This window comes from Muntiacus reevesi, chromosome 5 (assembly GCF_963930625.1).
Source record: "Muntiacus reevesi chromosome 5, mMunRee1.1, whole genome shotgun sequence".
Lineage (NCBI taxonomy): Eukaryota > Metazoa > Chordata > Mammalia > Artiodactyla > Cervidae > Muntiacus > Muntiacus reevesi.
Window position 1 is genome coordinate 110,158,931 of NC_089253.1, and position 21,020 is coordinate 110,179,950.

The window sequence follows — 21,020 nt, forward strand, 5'->3', positions numbered from 1 at the left end:
GGTAAAGAATCTGCCTGCAGTGTGGGAGACCTGAGTTCAATCTCTGGGTTGGGAAGATCCCCTGGAGGAGGGCATGGCAACCCACTCCAGTATTCTGGCCTGGAGAATTCCACTTTTCCATAGTCTGTGGGGTTACAGAGAGTCGGGCACAATTGAGTGACTTTCACTTTATTAATTTATTCAGTCTTTTGTTTACACCAGCATAGACTTGTGGATATTCATTTATACTGTGGGATACAACACAGCGCTACTTTTTGTATTTTGTTGCTCAGATTGTTTCAGCTTTGATCATTTGGAGCTCTTCTGTTTGACTCCTGTGTCCCTTTCACACGCCCCCAGTGTTGTGTTTGTCTGAGCCCATCTTGTAAGATGTTCTGGACTCACTTTGTATATTTCCCATCCCAGTCTTAGAATCAGTCGTTTCTTCAAGGAAACCTGTTTTATTTTTTATTGGAGAATGATACCAGAAACAAAGCTCTGGGTCTGAGGTGTGCTCATTGCTCCTGGGGTGTCATTTCTTTTAGGCCCTCTCAGCTGACATGGCTAGGAAATGTATGTGTATATTAATTATGTGACTATATATGTCTGTATGTATCCTTATGTATAACCATTAATACATTACGTTAAACATGAATTCTTACTGATGTGTTCAGCTCTAATCCTTACCACATGGACCGTTCTAGCCCCCTCCCCTGGCTTATTTGTAAGTTTCCTCTCCAGCAGTGAGAAAGCTGGCTTCTACCCGCTTTGCATTTACTTATTCAGTTCCACAGTATGTGTATAGCTCTGTCAGAATCATTAACTCACCCCTGAGGAAAACAACTTCTCAGCTAGAACCCAGTGATTATGTGCAGCTCCTTTTGCCTTTAGTCCTTGATCTTACAGACTGCAATTCTTCTTTTTTAAAATAATAGAAATAGCTCATGGTTTTGAGCACTCACTCTGCCCTAGGGACTGTTCTGAGTCCTTCATATGTGTTATCTCTTGTAGGCCTCGCTCTGTGAGGAGGGATCTGTTATTACATCTACTTTACAGATGAGGAACCTGAGGCATAATGAGGTTAGGTTAGTCTAACCAGTGGGTCAGTCTGACTTCTGGAGAGTGTGTTTAGCCGCGTTGGCAAAACTGCTCATGAAATATAGGCGTTTAGGAGACTTCTTCGTTTTGTCTGACAGAGTGCAGTCACTGATGTACTGAGGAAGGTTTGGTGATATTGGGGTAAGTCTCTGCACTGCTCTCCAATTTCTGCAGATTTGCCTTCAGATGCCAGGCTGTACGTGTAGTTTGCGAACGAAACACAGGTGTGTAAACACTTGATTTTGAGTTACTGGTTTTGAGCTCATCTCCTCCTACTTTCCCACCCATATTTACTCTGTGTGTCTTTTCTGTCACAATCCTTTTCTTCTTCCTTCTTGCCCTGGAGCCTCTTCTCTTCTTTAACTGCCCCATGGCCCCTCACTGTCTTTTCCGCCCTCTGTTGCCTTCAGGTGCTTAGCCCTGACTGTCTTTGTTTACATTTGTTTCCCCAGGTCTCTCTTAAGTTCTCTTTCACTTTCCCTCCCAGGGTTCTAATCCCTGCTCACCACTAGTACCAAAATGTACGAAAAATGTACAAGAAAGCATTGCAAGATTACCTTGGTGAGTCCAGATAATCTTTCCGTCCTTTATGTGCTTTTTCAGGCAAAAATGGGGGGGGGGGGGAAACAAAAACAAAACCTCTCTGCACCTTCCTTTGTTCTTTGTCATCAGCAAAACCATCTAGCTAGGGGTCTCAGAGGCAGACTCTAACTGGCAGCCTTCCCGGAAACAGAAGAAAACTGTTTTGTGACCGGGAGAGCCAGGTGGAGGGTCCAGCTCAGGGTCAGTGTCAGGGTTACTTGGCTTTCCTTCCCTGGCAGGCAGAATGCATTTGCTCCCACCCGAAGGGGCTGGCAAGTCCCATGCTCCGCTGCTTCAGAGGCCACCCTCTGCACGGATCTTTTTACCTTTTTGTTACCTATATTAGGGAAAGATCCAGCTCTTGGAGAATATCCTAAAATAGAAAAATGTTTTGCTGCTTTTAAAAAATGTTTCCATGTCTTATTTTCTGCTGATGATTAAGTAGCAATAAATTATTATCTCACCTCGATTTCTGGGGAGAGAAAGCAACTCTAAATGGCCAGAGTTATTCTTTTTGTCATAATAATCCTATTTCTTGACTTGGAAGTTTCACATCATGGGAGCAATGACTTCATGCCTAGAAGTTTTTTTCATTAAACCTTTTGCCAATTCTAGAGTACTTTACTACCTATGGGATTTTAAAATGATTTAATGCATTTACCTTAAAATCCCCATATGCATTAAAAATCTGTGGTTTGAGCATAATAGCAGCCATGCTCACCCCGGCCAGCCCTCTTATTCTGCATTGCATACCTGAAGGTCCCTGAGAGTGATTAGAAGTTTTGTACTATTTCCTTATACCTCTCACCTAAGACGTTTGTCCAGTGTCTTCCAGTCAACTATTATTAAGTGTGATTTCTATTTGGCTAAGAAACTGAATGAGTATAGCAAACCTCATCATGCTCCCTTTCTCCCCTCTTTCCCTGTTCTTTAAACAGACCTTCCTTATGACTCTTAGAAGTGTTTTGCATTCTCTCACCTCAGGACCTTTGCCTATGCTATTACCCCAGAGCCTTCACCCTGCTAATCCTCCCTGTCCTTAAGGTCTTTTAACATCATTTACTCAGGAAGACACCCCCTGGAGCCCTGACCACGTTCACGTTCTCTAAAGGCAAATGTCCTCGACTCCTCTATTGTGACATTCATTACGTGAATAGTTTTTGTGAATATGGAAAATAAAGGGTAGTCGACAGATATTAGTTGGATTAGTGAATTCATTTTCCCGAGGGAAATTTTTACTTTCATTAGAAGTAAAAGTCTTAGAAGCCGCCTCCAGGCCTGGGCATGACTTCCTACCCTGCGGACCATTGTAGGTTGGAAAAAGTTCACATACTACAAGGATTTGCTTCTTGCCAAGAATGCCTGAGGTAGAGAAAGCGATCCTGGTTGTCTGCTCTGCCATCAGATTTGGACCCTTCCCACCCCCAACCCCATCCTTCTTAATCAGACACACACTTTCCCTTGGGCCTGAGGAACTTTGCTCTGTACCTACCAAGACTACTTTGGAAAAGAAAGTCTTGTGCTGGCTTTTCTCTTTTACTGAGTTTAGGTCATGTCATGGTCTTTCCATTTGGCTTCAGAATTTGCTTCTTCAGTCTTCACAGATCACTGAAGAAACATGTCTTGTAGATCAGTGGTTCCTAACCTTTTTGGCACCAGGGACCAGTTTTGTGGAAAACAATTTCTCCCTGAACAGGGGAGGAGGGGGGTGGTTTCGGTATAATTCAAGCATGTTACATTTATTGTGCTCTCTACTTCTATTATTATTACATCAGCTCCCCCTCAGATCATCGGGCATTAGATCTTGATTGGGGACCCCTGTTGGAGATTGTGTTATGCGTTATGTTCCTGAATTGGTCTGTCCTGAGGAGGATGCCTCAGGGGTGTGTGTGTGCCTGTGTGTGTACACACGCATGTGCGTGCATGTGTGTGGTAGTTGCTCAGAGTGATTCTTTCAGCAGACCTGGAGCCACAAGTGTTGTAGAAGTATGGTTTGGATCCCGTGTCACACTTTCTGTTTTGTGTGGCAACTTTTTTGAGTTCTTTCCATGAGCACTGATTGATTTTCATTGAGCCATACCTTCCTTAATCCCTCCCTTTTGTGACTTATGGTTAGTAGTCTTAAGACTGCAAACAGTCATGTTTCTCTCCAGATATCTCAGTATCTGTATTGGCATTATGTCATTTGAAACTCAGCCAATCAGTGTCAGGTTGATGATGGCAGGTGTTATTGTCCCTCCTCCAGGTAAGGGTGAATGGAGCTAAGTGATGACTGGTCCAGCTCCTGTTGTTCATAGGTGGCACAGTGAGGGTGGGAACCAGGTTTTTCTTCTTGAATCTCACATTCTGTGTCCAGAGCCAAGTAACCTCTCTAGTTTAATCGTCACACCTTTCCTGTAAGTTTTTGACTTTTAACCAGGGCTTCTCTTTATTATCAAGGTTCTCTACATCTTTCCAACTAACCAGTTCTGGTTAGAATGCACATTAGATCTTAGGAGTAGAGCCAGGAAAGGTAAGGTGGAAAAGCCATTGGCCAGTAACCCTGTGGTCTCTGTCATGATATTGTGATGGTGTGTTCCTTTTTGAAATTTTCAAAGTTTCACATTTTACCTGCTTCTTAGTCTATCAAGAAGAGAGAGCTTCTCCCCAGGACTGGCAAACATAAGGTTGCTGTGAGCTTTGGGCTCCTGCGCAGGCCTGTCCAGATGAGCCTGCCTCCCCGGGATGCTGATAGACGCTCTGCTGATAGGAGGGCAGGGGTCCGCTTTGCATTGTACCGTGCTGTCTGTGTCCCTCTCTCCTTCCTCCTCCGCCTTCTTTTCTCATCTGCGTGAAAATGCTTTTTCTAGCTGATTCAGTATCTGGGTTGGCAGTGAACTTTCAAAGCCTTCTTGGGCTAAACTGTGGGCAGGGTACTGTCACAAAGGGTGAAATGAGTAGATTACCAGAGTTAGTAGAAAATACCAGTCTGAGAAGGATGAAAACATACATCTAAAGGCAAGTCCAGTGTGGATTAGGGTCCTTCTTGAGAACTTGGCCAAACCTTCCAGGGCTACAACTTGCTATGGGAGTAAGTTCTATATAATGTGCCGTATAGGAATACACAAGTACACAGGCGTGTAAACACGGATTTGCATTTTTTTAGTTGTAATTGTGAGAACCTAACAATAACTTTGACTATCAATAACCTAACAATAACTTTGAAGTGTGGATCACAACAAACTGGAAAATTCTTCAAGAAATGGGAATACCAGACCACCTGACCTGCCTCCTGAGAAATCTGTATGCAGGTCAAGAAGCAACAGTTAGAACTGGACATGGAACAATGGACTGGTTCCAAATCGGGAAAGGAGTACGTTAAGGCTGTATATAGTTACCTTACTTATTTAACTTATATGCAGAGTACATCATGTGAAATGCTGGGCTGGAATCAACATTGGTGGGAGAAATATCAGTAACTTCAGATATGCAGATGAAAGCACCCTTATGGCAGAAAGCAAAGAGGAACTGAAGAGCCTTTTGATGAAAGTGAAAGAAGAGAGTGAAAAAGTTGGCTTAAAGCCCAACATTCAGAAAACTAAGATCATGGCATCTGGTCCAATCACTTCATGGCAAATAGATGGGGAAACAATGGAAACAGTATCAGACTTTATTTTTTTGGGCTCCAAAATCACTGCAGATGGTGATTGCAACCATGAAATTGAAAGATGCTTGCTCCTTGGAAGAAAATTATGACCAACCTAGACAGCATATTAAAAGGCAGAGACATTAGTTTGCTGACAAAAGTCCATCTAGTCAAAGCTATGGTTTTTTCAGTAGTCATGTATGGATATGAGAATTGGACCATAGAGAAAGCTGAGAGCCAAAGAATTGATGGTTTTGAACTGTGGTGTTGGAGAAGACTCTTGAGAGTCCCTTGGACTGCAAGGAGATCCAACCAGTGTATCCTAAAGGAAATCAGTTCTGAATGTTCATTGGAAGGACTGATGCTGAAGTTGAAACTCCAATACTTTGGCCACCTGATGCGAAGAACTGACTCATTGGAAAAGAACCTGATCCTGGGAAAGACTGAAGGCATGAGGAGAAGGGGATGACAGAGGATGAGATGGTTGGATGGCATCACTGACTTAGTGGACATGAGTTGGTGATGGCCAGGGAGGCCTGGTGTGCTGCAGTCCATGGGGTCGCAAAGAGTCAGACATGACTGAGCGACTGAACTGAACTGAGCATTAACTTAACTACCCGTGCACTAGTAGAATACCTATATTAATTATGGCGTGTGCATGCAGCGGGCACTGTGTAACCCTGAGAAACAGTGAGAGCTGGAGGCAGTGGATAGAGAGGTGTGTGTATATATAGACGTAGTATTTGTGGGAAAAAAATCCATGGTTTATACATATTTCATCTATTTAAATATATGTATACATATACATAGAAAAGCTTAGAAAGATATACTCCAACTATTAACATAAAGTCATAAGAATAGGATAGGATTAGGATGAAAGGGGGTAGATATTTTGTTATTTTAGTTTAAACACATTAATAATATTTTTCCAATAAGTAATCAGTCTTGTAACTTTAAAACTAACAATTATGATGGGTATAGAAGTTAATGACATATTGTTATCTTTAATGTCTGTCTTTTTCTGAAATTTTGCATTTCTGCCTTGGTTTTCTTTTAGGATATGAACCTCTGAGGGTCCCTGAGTTGCTGGTCTCACTCTTGGTTGGATGCTGGTTTTGATTTTTAATTGTGTGAATGTGGATTATCATTCTTCCGTGTCTGTTTTTCATCAGTGTCATTGAAAGAGTATTTTCTCACCGACATATTAAAGAATAGTGAGTTGTGGTACTAATTCAGTTAAACCACCCTTCTTTTGTGAAGTGCAGAAGTGTTCTGTGAGAGTCAATATAAAGGACGCAAGCATCAGGTTTTCCTAGATTCTGGCTGTCACCCCACCTGTGTGGCTACCCCAACTCTGGGCTCATTGCTTATCAGCAAAGAAGGGAAATTATTCATAGAAAAAGTCATCTTCCTTATAAAAATGAAATATTAGAATGCTGCTTCAGCATTTTCCTCTTCAGTTCATGATACTTGGTTTTGGTGAAGAAAGGAGAAATACCATGTGCTGTGTGTGGGCTTAAAAAAACTGAAGTCTGTCACTTTTGACCAGGGGAGTTAGGGCTTCAGCATATGAATTCAGAGGGACTCAGCATTCATACACAACATAATGTATTGATAACAAGAAACCAAATATGGAAGGTTCACTGGCTACTAGCTCATTAATTTCAATTTACTTGTGCTTTCAGTTAGCCCCAGATGCCAGATTAATTTCTTCTAGCTTTTTGCAAGGGAATTAAACTTCTGTTTCTCTTTTCATTCAATCTGGACTAAAGATTTAGAAAATATTAAATTATTTCTAATGTTTGAAATGCCAACTTTAATGGTTCTCTGCCATTTATTTCTTCTGTTACTATGTGATTATAGTCTTCATGTCCCTATTAGTAAAACAGTGGTCTCCACATCAGTGAAAAGAGTTAATTTATTTTTCTTCTGGGTTTGTACTTCAGTTCCAAAAGTTAAGCATTAAATTGTCTTTAGTTGCATTTATGCCTTGATCGTTGTCCAGGTCTCTACTGTGAAATTGAGACTTGTGAAATTTAGACACACCTGTGAAAGCCCAGCCTGCAGTTTCGTATATATGGAGCATAATGTCTTTTAGTTTCTTTACAGTTTGTTGACCAAGCAAGCAATTTGAAGTATAATTAGATGATAATTTTAAAATTTGGAAAAAACCCCTACCCCTACCTCAAGGACTTCCCTGTAGCTCAAATGGTAAAGAGTCTGCCGCGATGCAGGAGACCAGGGTTCCATCTCTGGGTCAGAAAGATCCTCTGAAGAAGGGAATGGCAATCCACTCCAGTATTCTTGCCTGGAGAATTCCATGGACAGAGAATTCTGGTGGGCAACAGTCTATGGGGTCGCAAAGAGTTGGACACGACTGAAGCGATTCATATGCACAAGTGACTTCATAGTCACCAGGTCATTTTATCTTCACCTACCTTGAGAACGTTGTGGTTGTTTTAATCACTCAGTTGTGTCTGACTCTTTGTGACCCCATGGACTATAGCCCACCAGACTCCTCTGTCTATGGGATTTCCCAGGCAAGAATACTAGAGTGGTTGCCATTTCTTCCTCCAGGGGATCTTCCTGACCCAGGGTTCAAACCCAGGTCTTCTGCATTGGCAGGTGGATTCTTTACCACTGGCCACCTGGGAAGTCCCTGTAAAGAAAATAAGCTCGTGTAATCAGTAACATGTCTAGAGGGAACAGAACCCCCCCAAAATGACTCTTTTTTGGGGCCCTGGTCCTTGTTTCACCCTAGGTGGACTCCGCTGGGCCACCAGAGGAGGTCCCCTTCACAATGAATGGCCTTGCTTATCAAGTATTTCTCCTTTACCTTTTCCTCTGCCTCACTCTGCTGCTCATACTGTTTCTCCCACTTGAAACACGTTGTCTCTGGTCATTTGAAAAGCGAAAGGATAATGTTGTGAGGGCATTTTTGGTGCTTTGCCGAAGCCGTGGTGATCTTCGTAAAATTAAATATGCACATTTATCTTTCCTAAACCTGAGGCCTTCCTTTCATCAGATTTCTGGCCTACCGTCAGTCAGTTACTTCCTACAATGTTAGCACAGTAGATCTTGTGGTCTCTGACTTGAGTGAATCCAGAATTGGAAGCACTTAATCTTGTTGTATACAGGATTACTTTGAAGTTGCTTCAGGGCTGACTCAATATTCTCCTGTGTGTCTTTTTTTCTTTTTTTTTTTTTTTTTTTGCCCTGTATAGGTTTTTCCAAATTTATGATCCTGTTTTTTTTTCTTTTTTTTTAAACTTGCCAATCTTTGCCCTTGCTCCCCAACCATCACTTAAAATAATGAAAGGTAGTCAGGCTGTTTTCAAATGCTTTAACGTCACTGACACTGGTGGAAACTTTGAGGTGAACTGTCCTTTGATCAGCGGCCCACGTTTTCCTGAGGCCTGGCCGGGGCGGACTCTGGTGGCCAGGGCTGGCGTTGAGTCTCCACAGCCAGTGGGTGCAGTGACCCTCTGTTTCTCTTTCCCCAGTGCAATCGCGTCCATCCTGAGGGCCTGGCTTGACCAATGTGCAGAGGACTTCCGAGAGCCCCCTGACTTCCCCTGTTTACAGAAACTGCTGGATTATCTCAAGCAGATGATGCCAGGCTCTGACCCAGAGAGAAGAGCACAAAATCTTCTTGAGCAGTTTCACAAGCAAGAAGTAGAAACCGACAGTGAGTACTCGTTTGATTCCAGGGCAGAAGCTAGATCCTGATCCTGCAAACCTCCCACAACGACAAAATACTCTCCCTACTTGTTGGGTCGGAGGCCTTGGTTTCCCTCCGGACAAGCTGACAAGGGATGGGTGGCCCGTGTAAAATTCTTAAGGTTATTGAAGTCCCAACTATAGACTGTATAGAGCTGGAGAACGGAATCCCCCTGGAGAAGGGAATGTCAACCCACTCCAGTATTCTTGTCTGGAGAATTCCATGAACGGAGGAGCCTGGTGGGTCTACAAGTCCATGGAGTCACAAAGTGTCAGACACAACTGCATGGCTAACCCTATAGAATTTTAGAGCAGAGAAGGGGATATTCAAGACCACCTAGTCTGACTCCCTCATTTTATGGCTGAGGAAACAGTGACTCTGGGAGGTGAAGTGATTTCCCAGGGTTCCTTTTACTACCATACAGAGGACGATCTCCTTGATGATCTTTTGCCTTTCCTTGTCATTGCACAGTATGCTGAACTTGAATTCGTTCTTCATTATCTGCCTGATCGGTTCCTCCTTCTGTCAAATGAAAACCCATCACAGACAACCACCCCCATTCAGCAGGCAGGGAATTAAATCCAGTCCTGCCCCTGCCCTCACAAAAGCTTGGGAAGCCCAGAAAAGATGTTTCTCCTTCAGCTGGAAATATTCCTGCTCTCTGTCCCCTGCCTGACGCAGATCTCGCATCTCCAATGGACTCTCCCAAAGGAAGCCTCTGTGGCTGTTTTTTTCCTATCTGAGGAACTGACTGCCTATTTTCAAGGACAGAGCAAAGGCCACCACTGCAGGATCTGGGCTGCTTGGAACCATCAGGCTTTGAAGAAAGTCAGAAAGAGGTTAGGACAGGCTTCCAAGCGGTGACGTTTTGTCCCCTCACTGGCTGCATGGCGATGGTTGCCGTGGCGGCTGACCCACTTGGAGCTTCTGACAGGCATTTCCCTGAAGTGACGCCTGATTTCCTCAGTGAGGGAAAGGAAACGGTTCCTCAACACCGATAAGGGAAGCTGCATCAGTGCCAAGAAAAACAGCCTTAAAATTCCAAACAGGACCTGTTGACTTTTTTTTTTTAATGGACAGGGGACCAGGGAGGGGAAAAATGCCATTGCATCATTGGAAGCTGACTGCCAAGTCCTCTGTATCTCAGATGACTTCATCTGCTGGGAATGTTTGAATACCAGGGGCGCCCCTCCAGCTGTGGGAGCTCTGCTCCCCTCAGGACCTCCCCTTCTGCCTGCGTGCAGGGGTGCATACTCTGTTAGCGCCCAGCTGTCCCCACGGGGGCTGCCCCTGGTTCCCAGCCTAATTGGGGAACTGGTGGGACCAGTGGTTCATTGTTTTTAATGGGCGCTGGAAGGCCAGCTCCTTTGGCAGGCTGAGGCAGGGGAGAGTGAGTTTGCCTGACATTAGAAAGGCTTTTAGGCAATCCCAGGAGTGAATTTTTAATCAAGAACTCTCTGAACCGTCTGTTTATTAAGTACAGGAATCATTACCGTAAAAGAGTTTTAGGAGCTCAGTTCCCATATGCTTCATTTTATCCAATTTCATGCCGGCAAAAGCAAACAAGCTCTCCTGCATGTTTTTCAAAAGTGAAAATTTTGCTTCAAGTTTTTGCCTGCTTACCCCTGGAAAAGAATCAGAAGCAGAGACAGTGAGAGCATGGAGGAGACCCCGGAGAGAAAGGACCTTGTAACCTTCAGGCACAGCAGCGTTGATCCAGGGCACGTAACAGGCTGCTGTGAGTGTTGGATGAATGAGAAGATCACGCCTTAGCACATTTACTCCTTGCCTGAAGTTGGCCAGCCTCTGCATTGTTGACCAGCAATGCAGATTTGTATCCAGTGGTTAGCAAGAGGATTGAGAGGCCCATTCTGAACCTTTGGGAATTCAGATGTCTTATTCCTCCACCCAATGAGAGAGGGCCAGAGTTGTGTGGAGGAAAAGTGGTGAAATCATGGGGTGTTAGCTTTCTTTAGCTCATGCCTGTTTGTATTCCAGCCTCCAGGGGCAGGCAGAGGTCCCCTCCTGCTTCCCCGCCTACTCGCCTTGTAACTAGCCTCGTTCACATTGGTACCTTCAGCTCCAGGGTGAGGCAGCCAGCCTTAAATCCTCTTGTTGTTGTTTAGTCACTCAGTTGTGTCTGACTCTTTTGCAACCCCATGGACTGTAGCCTGCCAGGTTCCTCTGTCCATGGGATTTCCCAGGCAAGAGTGCTGAAGTGGGTTGCCATTTCTTTCTCCAGGAAATCTTCCCAATCTGCGGGATCAGACCCATGTCTCCTGCATTGCAGGCAGATTCTTTACCGCTTGATTCACCATACCTGTCATCAAAGTTGGCAGATTCCCATGTGGTTCTCTGAGAGGGGCAGTGATGCAGGATCCACTGAGCGCTCCCTTACCCCTAGGAAACTAAGAAAGTGAACGTGTTAGTCACTCAGTCATGTCTGACTCTTTGCGACCCCGTGGACTGTAGCCCTCCAGGCTCCTCTGTCCATGGGATTTCCCAGGCAAGAATACTGGAGTGGGTTGCCAATCCCCCTTCTTCAGGGGATCTTCCCGACCCAGGGATTGAACCCGGGTCTCCCTCATTGCAGGCAGATTCTTTATCGTCTGAGCCACCAGGGAAGCCAAGGAAACTAAGAAAAGACCACCCCAATTTGATCCAACATGTCTAAAGTCTTTTATTTTGCAAAGGCTTACATTGTAAACATCCTGGGGGAGTAGTAACACCCTGATTTAAACATCTGCTAAGATATGTGTATGCAACTAGATTTTTCCTATTGAGAACAGATCTGCCAGGCAGGAGAACAGGGAACGTGGTTGGGAAACAATTCAGGAATTGGGGAAGGTTTCCAGGATGGGAGGCGAGAGGCTCAAGGTAAACTTCTTGCAATTGCATAGTCTTTGACAGTAGAGACCCAAGGTCCTGCTCCATGTGCTGAGTGCTTATGCTTTTGGAGTCCTAGGTAGTGATTTTTTTTTTTTTTTTTTTTTGCTTCTTCAGTCTGTGTCCTATTAATTTGTAATAGGTCTTTGTTATATCAAATTGTAATTTGATGATCTTATGTCTAATAAGACTCAGGTGAGTTTAGTTTAAGGCTATTTTACTGCTTCATGCATTCTTTATTTTTTATTGGAGGATAATTGCTTTACAATGTTGTGTTCGTTTCTGTTGCACGTCAATATGAATCAGCTATGTGTGTACATGTAACACCTCCCTTTTGAGCCTCCCTACCACCCCACCCCCACCATCCCACCCCTCTCTAGGTCATCACAGAGCTGAGCTCCCTGTGTTATACGGCAGCTTCCCACGAGCTATTTTACACATGGTAGTGTATATACGTCAGTGCTGCTCTTTCAATTTGTCCCACTCTTTCCTTACCCCACTCTGTCCAGACGTCCATTCTCTACGTCTGCATCTCTGTTCCATTACTCAGCAATAAAAAGGAACCAAACTGAGTCGGTTGTAGTGAGGTGGATGAATGTAGAGCTTGTCATACGGAGTGAAGTAAGAAAGAGAAAAGCAAATATCACATATTAATGCATATACATGAAATCTAGAAAAAATGGTACTGATAAGCCTATTTGCAGGGCAGGAATAGAGTTGCAGGCATAGAGAACAGATGTGCATACTTAATTTTAGGTAGAAGTTGAAAGCTACTCTTAATGTTCTGAGAATTCTGAGGACTTCTTGAGAGTTCTGAGGACTTCATCAGTATTTCTGACACCAGAATGGCTTATTCTACTCCCCAGAGCCTGTCTTGCTTCATGCCCTTTCCTTCCAGGCTTCTGATAATTACTGGCCCAGTAATTAAGAAATGCATAGATGGGGTTTAGGAAATAGTTGGATTAATGCTTGAGCTGATCAGAGGGATTTGAGGGTGCCTAAATTGAGAGGGGGACCCCTGAATGTAGCCCCACTTTGCTTTTTCTAGCCTTTGTTCTACTTTGTCCTTGACTAAAGATCCTGTGGTTTGTCAGAGTGACAACATGGGGCCTCTGGACTCAGTAAAACCTCTAGGGACAAGCCGAGAGGGGGAAGACCTTCATTTCACTCCATTTATTATGCTCGCTGTTCTCTCCCTGTGAGTTTTCTAAGGGTCAGCCCCCTTCTTCCTAATTAAATAAGTCCATTTTTGACTCTGTAAAGAAGGTCATATACAGCGGCACCAGACTACTGATTATTTTTCCCCCACCTGTGAACAGATGGGTTTCCCAACAGCATCTCCTTCAGCCTGGAAGAGGAAGAGGAACTGGAGGGCGGCGGGTCTGCGGAGTTCACGTGCTTCTCAGAAGATCTCGTGGCTGAGCAGCTGACCTATATGGATGCAGTACGTCTTCTCTTTGTGCCTTTGACGTGCTTCTGCTTAAAACGTGGGCAGTGACAGGACTGGTGGCCCCTGGGAGGGCAGTAGGGTCATGTGAGTTAAGTCTTTTCAAATCCCCAAGAGAGGCTGTGCCAGTAAATGCAGAGGGAAGATGTGATTTGAATCCATCATCTGAATAATTCAGGCCTCAGCTCTTCTTACAATTCTGGGTGAAGGCGTTTTTCACTCGGCGCTCCACACCCAGAGGGAAAGGAGAATTCTAATCCTAGGGAAACAAAATCTATCCTGTTCCATGGGTGTTTCTCTCCCTTTAGACTCATACATACTTCAAGATCTGAACTGTTTATTTGGAGGATTGTAAAGGGGTCAAAGTATAAGTTAGGACAAAATAAATTCACTGAATCCACATGCAACTCTATCTGGCAGCTCGTTTCCACATGTGCTTCCTGGTCTTTCGAAGTCTGAGTATTTTTGTTAGCTGTACATATTTGGTTTCATTAGTCACATTTCATAGCTCAGTGTTAGCTGGTTAAAGAAAAGAGGGCCATTATCAGGGATCTCAGTGGTTTCAGCTCTTCCACTCTTACCACTTTGGAGGAAGCAGCGTAGAAAGTGGCTGTGAGTGTCCACCTATTTAGCATGCAAATAAACTCTACTCTCAGAAGTAAATCAGATGGACTTTTTTTTTTTTTTTTATTGTAGTGTTTTTTGCCATACATTGACATGAATCAACCATGGATTTACATGTGTTCCCCATCCCGATCCCCCCTCCCACCTCCCTCTCCATCCCATCCCTCTGGGTCTTCCCAGTGCACCAGCCCAGATGGACTTTATAAAGCAAATGCTGGCACATTTGCTTTTACACAAACCCTCTCACATCTTGTATCGAATTGTTGTACAAACGAGAATCAGATTAGTTCAACAACTTTGTTGTTGTTTCAAAAACCAGTAGTGTAAGAGAACGATGGAAAACTTCATTGGCTATGACTTTTAGGCAAAAACCTGGAAAAGAAAAAAGTGAAAGTAAAATTTGCTCAGTTGTGTCAGACTCTTTGAAGCCCCGTGGACTGCGAATTCTCCAGGCCAGAACACTGGACTGGGTAGCCTTTCCCTTCTCCAGGGGATCTTCCCAACCCAGGGATCGAATCCAGGTCTCCCACATTGCAGGTGGATTCTTTACCAGCTGAGCCACAAGGAAAGCCCAAGAATACTGGAGTGGGTAGCCTATCCCTTCTCCAGTGGATCTTCCCAACCCAAAGACCTGGAAATCAGGCTTCAGATCCCTCTTTCCTCCTTTTCCTGTGTGACACTGAATAGTTTTTCCTTTCGTTTGTTTCTCACTTTCTTCACTTTAAACGATGGGAAATAATGAACTTGATGAGTGTCACTCTGTGAGTCATTTTTCAGGTAGCCATTCATATTCATTATACACAGTTCATGATTGTGAGTGTCCAGAATGTACCATGGATATGATTTTGAAGTCAAAGTAATCTTAACCACTTCTTGGTCAGAAGTAGATTTTTACCTGGATTTTATTCCAAGACAGAGAAGTCCAAATGTTTTTGGTCATTTAAATTTTCTGTTGGTCATCGTGTACCGTGTGTTCAGTTGAGCAGATTTAGAAAGAACATGTGGGCTTTTCTGATCAGTTAATATATTAATTATTTACTTTTGTCTGTTGAAATGGACACCATGAGGCAAATCAAGTAGAAACGAGTGATTTGTCCATTCACAAAATACCAAGTTACAGTAGATGACATGCTTTGCCCTATGAAATGTGTGCATTGTCCTTAAAGTCAATTCCTCTCTTCTTCTAGCAACTATTTAAGAAAGTCGTGCCTCACCACTGCCTGGGCTGTATTTGGTCTCGAAGGGATAAGAAGGAGAACAAACACTTGGCTCCTACGATCCGTGCCACCATCTCCCAGTTTAATACCCTCACCAAGTGTGTGGTCAGCACCATCCTGGGGGGTAAAGAACTCAAGACTCAGCAGAGAGCCAAGATCATCGAGAAGTGGATTAACATTGCTCACGTAATTGTGTTTTTTAAAATATCCTTTGGGCTTAGAAGATATGGGAGGCCATGCCATCATGCTGATGTTCCCATCTGGTTGAAAGGCAATCAGAAAACCATATGTGAGGGCCCACTGGGTTTTTGTTGTTCTTATCGTGGTCCTTCCAAAGTAAGGGAAAAAGTTGCCTTTCTTAACATGGGAGTTTATTTTTCCTCTTTAAAAAAACAGGTCCCTTGCTCACTTCCTGCTGCTTATGGGCCCCCGTACTGCTGCTGCTGTATGAAACAGAATGTCTGCTTTTTCACAGACTGTTGGTTCTGCCCTGTGTTCAGTACATGTAAACTGATGGTCTCAGTGTCAGATAGACTGCTCTTCAATGCAGAAAGATTACCCCAGCCCCTTCCAGGACCTGGACGCATTCTATCTTCTGCAAACCTGACGAGCCAGTACCTTCTCAGGATCTCACATCCCTTTTCTAAAGGACTGAAATATATAGATTCCATATTCATCGAGGGCTTTTCTGAGAGCCTTATATCTGAAGTTGGAGGGACAGAGTCTGTTCCTGTGGCTGAATTGCATTCTGCTGGGTGTCAGTCCAGTGTCCTGGGTCAACTGCATGCATGTCATGTGACCTTGACCTTCATTTATCAGCATCTTATTTTCTGATTGAGAAAAGGTGAACGGTAGTCAGTCAGTCAGTCAGTCACCACGTATTTCATGAGCCCATAAATGCTTCTGACCTGCAGTTTAATGTACTTTGAGGACATAGGTAGGCTAAGCGCAGTTAATTTGGTCCTACAGGAGCCTAGTCTAACAAGGAAGCTAAGAGATACTGGAGTCATCTCAGCCTGGGAGTGGAGTCATAGAAATCCATCCTGGCTGCGGGTGATCCAGGCAGATTTTCATGGACAGGATGATATGTGAATTTAGCTTTGAATAACTGGTAGGATTTGGGGTATTTGAAGACTGAGGAGGATTTATTTATTTATTTTTTGTCTAGGCAGAAGAAATGACATCAGCAAGAGCTATGTAATTAACAACAATTTTGACAAATAATTTTTATGCAAATATCCTCTGTTCTGGGCTATATGGGGTCAACTCTAACGAAAACACATTTCATTTTCTACCCCATTATTTATTTTTCTCATTGAGCCCCTATCTGTGGGCCTAAGACTTAAACTTTTACATTCTCTCTCTCCCTCTTTTGTTTCACATTCCCTCTGTGGTCTTTGGTTAAACAGCAGAGTCATAATTGTGCCAGAGAGTTTCCTTTATTTTGAGTCTGTAGGTGGTCTGATACTAGAGACTTTTTAGTATATGGGAAAATACTATATGGAAGAAACAAAGTTTTACACAACTTAGACTTCTCTTATTCTGAATTGAGCTTATTTATCAGCAAGTAAGAGCCACAGAGGAAGTCCTGATAGAGTATGATAGAACATGAAATTTATCTTCTTAGACTGATAGGAAAAAATATGTTTTTTGGCCACAAATGCCAAAAGAAAATAGTCTATCTACTTTTAAAGTATTCAACTGCTTAGAAAATCTATGGTAAGCATATAGTATTTGTTTACAAGACAGGGTGGCTCAAACAGTGACTTTGGTCCAAATTAAGTACCAATTGTGCATTTATGTGATAGTAAGAAGTACAAGTTGTATAATTTCAGGTATATTTCAAATGCATGTGCTTAAAAGCCGGCGGTCTTTAACTCTTTGTGATGCACAAAACCGTGTCTCTTGAAATTGTGTAGGTGACTTAATAAAATAATAAGACTCACAGGTGTTTTCCAGTCAAGATTTATTTTACTTTTCCTGAATTAATCATAGTCATTTTCTATTGAGAGGATGTTTGAAAAATGATAATTTTACATGCAGAAAATATTTCTGACCCAATGTGACTGTTTTGTTGGACTGGCCTTACTGCTACACTGTTGCATGAAATCTCCTCAAAGATCACTCCTTTTTTAGCAGTGGGGCCAGATGCCTCTTGTATTCCTTTAAACCCTTAGCTTAAGCCTCTTTCTGAATAAATGTGTTCCATATGTTTATTACAATTTGCATGAAATAGCTGGGCCCAAGTTCTTTTATTTATTGCAAGTTTCCTGATTTTTAGAACATAACTTTTGGATTCTGAACCTTTGTTGAACCATGCTCTCATGGGCTTGGTTTCCAGACTGTAATTCAGTGCTCTTGCTCTCTCTCTTTTACTCACTCTCTTTTTATTTTTTTTTATTTATTTTTTTTTTTCTCACTCTCTTTTTAAATAAAAAGAAAGCATTGAGGCATTTCAAAAGAGTGGGCATGACTTTTGTAAAGAGCTTTGGCATTTACTCTAAGAAAATCTTGGGAGGGGGGTTGTTGGTTTGGCATAGTAATTTTTTTTAGTTCTTATCTTTTTTTTTTTAAAAAAAAAGCTTTTTATTTTGTTTTGGGGTATACCCGACTGACAATGTTGTGATAGTTTCAGGTGGACAGCAAAGGGACTCAGCCATACATTACATGTATCCATTTTCCCCCAAACTCCCTCCCATCCAGGCTTGGCATAGTAATTTTAAGCAGCCAGATGTGGGCGTGCTAAGTTAAAGAATGCCATTTTCCCTTCACAGTCAGGACTAGCGTGACTTCGTGAAATGTTCTTTTAAAGCAGTATGCATTTATGCCCAGCCACTCTGGGACCTCTTGCCTCAGATGTTCCGCATGAAGCCAAGCCCATGCTCACACGGCGTACTCAGTCATCAACAGCGGATGTTTTACACTCCCACATGCCTGCAGATGAAGCACCTCCTTGGACACAAGGCACATTCGCTCCCGCCCAGGGCTTCCGCCTTCCCCATCTTGGCTGTGAAGGGGACCCTCTTCCTGACTGTTTTGCTGTGCCTGCCATTCATTCAGCAGGATTTTGATTCCAAGGTCGCTGCCTGCTGATGCTACAGCCTCTGAATGGTAGCTTAAGTTTCAGGCTCTGGGAGGCTTTCTCCTTCCCCAGAAAATGACATCCAGAATGTTTCCTGTTCCCTTTCTATTTTATTCTAAAACGCTGCCAAAATGAATTCTCTTTTAAAAGCCCAAGTTATTTTGGAAACATTGTAAGTACCAAGGTGTTTCTGAATGTTTATGATTGAGGCACAAGCCAATTGGAACTCAAATGAATGTGTATAAAAATATTCCCTCTTGGCTAAGGACATAAGAGCCAAAGTTCAACTTGTGGTGAGTTTTTACTGCCAAGCTGTATACCCCTTTCCAGACAAGGGTTGGTCCTGAGATGTGTGATAGCATCTGACCTTGAAGCGGCTGCGACCCGGTTCGCTTTGTGGGTCTAAAGGTTACGGTCATCTTTTGTGTGTATTTTTAGGGCATCTGTATGCTTTCAGCAGAAGAAAGGTTGCTTTCTCTAGCACAGCTCTGTAGGCTCACCGCCATTCGTGTTTTTACTAGGAAAGCTGGAAACTATAAAACTGTAACAACAACGCAAAAAAATATATTAAAGGGAGAAAAACAAGCATTCGGTGCCAACATCTATAAAGCGTTCCGGTGACTGGGGTGGGAGTGTAAGGAGTCACTTTTTGATGTCGTATTTATACAGCTGCGTATTTAGTGGTAAGAATTCATAGCAGCTGTGATGCTTCTGAAACAGGAAACCACCAACTCACTGTATTATTGATATTTAAATGCCTTGTATGTTTTAATCACTCTCCATACAGGAATGTAGAATCCTGAAGAATTTCTCCTCCTTGAGGGCCATCGTTTCAGCGCTGCAGTCCAATTCCATCTATCGTTTAAAAAAGACTTGGGCTGCAGTCCCAAAGTAAGTTCCCAAGTGTCTGCTCTACTTTCTTTGGCTGGGCTGATTAGCTGCGGCATCAGTGGTGTGGGTCCCTCTACCTTCAAAGTGCATGTTACATAACAAGAGAAACATCATTGAAAGCCTCTGTGTGTTCCAGGCAGGGTGCGTTTTACACATCATCATTAATGAGTTTTGAGGCAGGGCTGCTGCAGAAATCAACCTCACCCTCGAAGGGTGCCAAAGCCAAGACAGTTGGCTTTGGGGGTGATTTTAAGGATGTGCGTGTCATCTGGGCTTGGAAGGATCAGCTCACGGAGAAGTGAAGTTACAGCAGCTTGCCAGTACTTCCGGTTATTTGTTCAGCCACATTCCTTCAAAGCCCTAAGCCGTTCCAAGCTGTGAGGGATAATGTGTGCACAGAGGACATTAGTTCTTGCTGTTCAACATGAATCCATTTAGTTAGTTTCTGCTTCCGCCTATGACAAGCTATCTTAGTGTTGTTAAAAACCCCCCAAGTATTCCTTCCTAGGAACCTGACTGAAAATGATTAACCTCCCACGTTCTGTATTGAATTTTTCTTCATGTTTCTTGCTGTAACCTTTGGAAGGGTGAACAATCGAATGTCCTCATCGTTTCACTGTCGCTCTTGTCCCTTGTCCAGAGCTTCACTGGACTCTACCTTTTGCGAAGGTGGGAAGGGGAGTAAGGAGGCAGTTCTGGTCCCCCCGAGAGTACAGATTGAGAGGCTGGGGAGTGTGTCATGACTACAGACCAGGCCAGTTACTTTCTCCCTCCATTTGTACTAATCGCAAAGTCATTCCATAACAGGCAAAAATGCCTAAATTGTTCATAAACTGCAAAAATGCCTGTACTGTATGCAGCACAGTCTATACTGTATGCGGCAGAGTCAGTTCCAGATGGGAGAGAGGCCAGCTGGCTCCCAGGCAGGCCTGCCTTGTGGGTTTAAGTAGATTCTGTCCTTAGAGCAGAAGGTCTTGGTACTCAATTTCATCAGCTCACTCAGAGTTGATTAAACCTTAAGTGTTAGTTGATCAGTCATGTCCGACTCTATGTGACCCCATGGACTGTAGCCCACCAGGCTCTTCTGTCCTTGGGATTTCCCAGGCAAGAATACTGGAGTGGGAAGCCATTTCCTTCTCTAGGGGTCTTCCTGACCCAGGGATTGAACCCAGGTCTCCTGCTTTGACAGCAGATTCTTTACCATCTGAGCCTCCGGGGAAGCCCTAAGCCTTAAGGGACTGACCCTACCAAACTCTCTAGAGACCCAGATTGGTAAACCAGAGTTTCATAGTTTTATGCTGAAAAAGGAGTGCCAGAGTATTCAAGCTACTGATAAGCTCACACCCTCCATCAGAGGAAAGGCAGCTTAGGGGAAGTCACATTACTTGTTACATAACTCTTAGAAGTGGGTGATCTTAAAGCCTGGTGCTGCAGCGATACAGACACCCTGCCACTTGATCTCCAGCACTCACATGCTCTGTTATCTAAGTGGAGATGGGACTTTTCAAAGTCCAGTGCAATTTTCTCGATTACCACTCTTCTCTTGGGTTCTTCTCCCCTTCATTAGTTTGAATGATCAAGGCGACACTGTGTGTGATAGATGAGTTGATTGGAATCTTCTGCACAAGAGTCTTATGAAAGATACGGACCATATGAAATCAACAGATGGTAGGCGCAGGTGACATATGATGGGAAAATCAGATGCATACAGAGTCCCCATCCTCAGCACCCCAACCTCCCCCTTCCCCTCTTCACTGCTCCCCACTTGTGGTATCAGAAACAAAGGGATGGTCTGGGGCTAAAATGCAGCCTTGTCCCACTTGTAGCCTTCTCTTTTAGGCAGTGAAAGGTAATCTATCTTTCCTTGG

At 43.5% G+C, this 21,020-nt stretch overlaps 1 protein-coding gene across 2 annotated transcripts in view; it reads left to right on the forward strand.

Annotated features, from left to right (window-relative positions):
- RGL1 (ral guanine nucleotide dissociation stimulator like 1) overlaps nt 1-21,020 on the forward strand; it is a 270,929-nt gene that overhangs the window by 210,955 nt on the left and 38,954 nt on the right. For both annotated transcript variants that reach the window (XM_065936188.1, XM_065936189.1), the window contains 4 exons: nt 8,788-8,972; nt 13,211-13,335; nt 15,150-15,365; nt 19,049-19,152. In XM_065936188.1, coding sequence (XP_065792260.1) covers nt 8,788-8,972; nt 13,211-13,335; nt 15,150-15,365; nt 19,049-19,152 — 630 coding nt within the window. The remainder of the gene's footprint in view (nt 1-8,787; nt 8,973-13,210; nt 13,336-15,149; nt 15,366-19,048; nt 19,153-21,020) is intronic.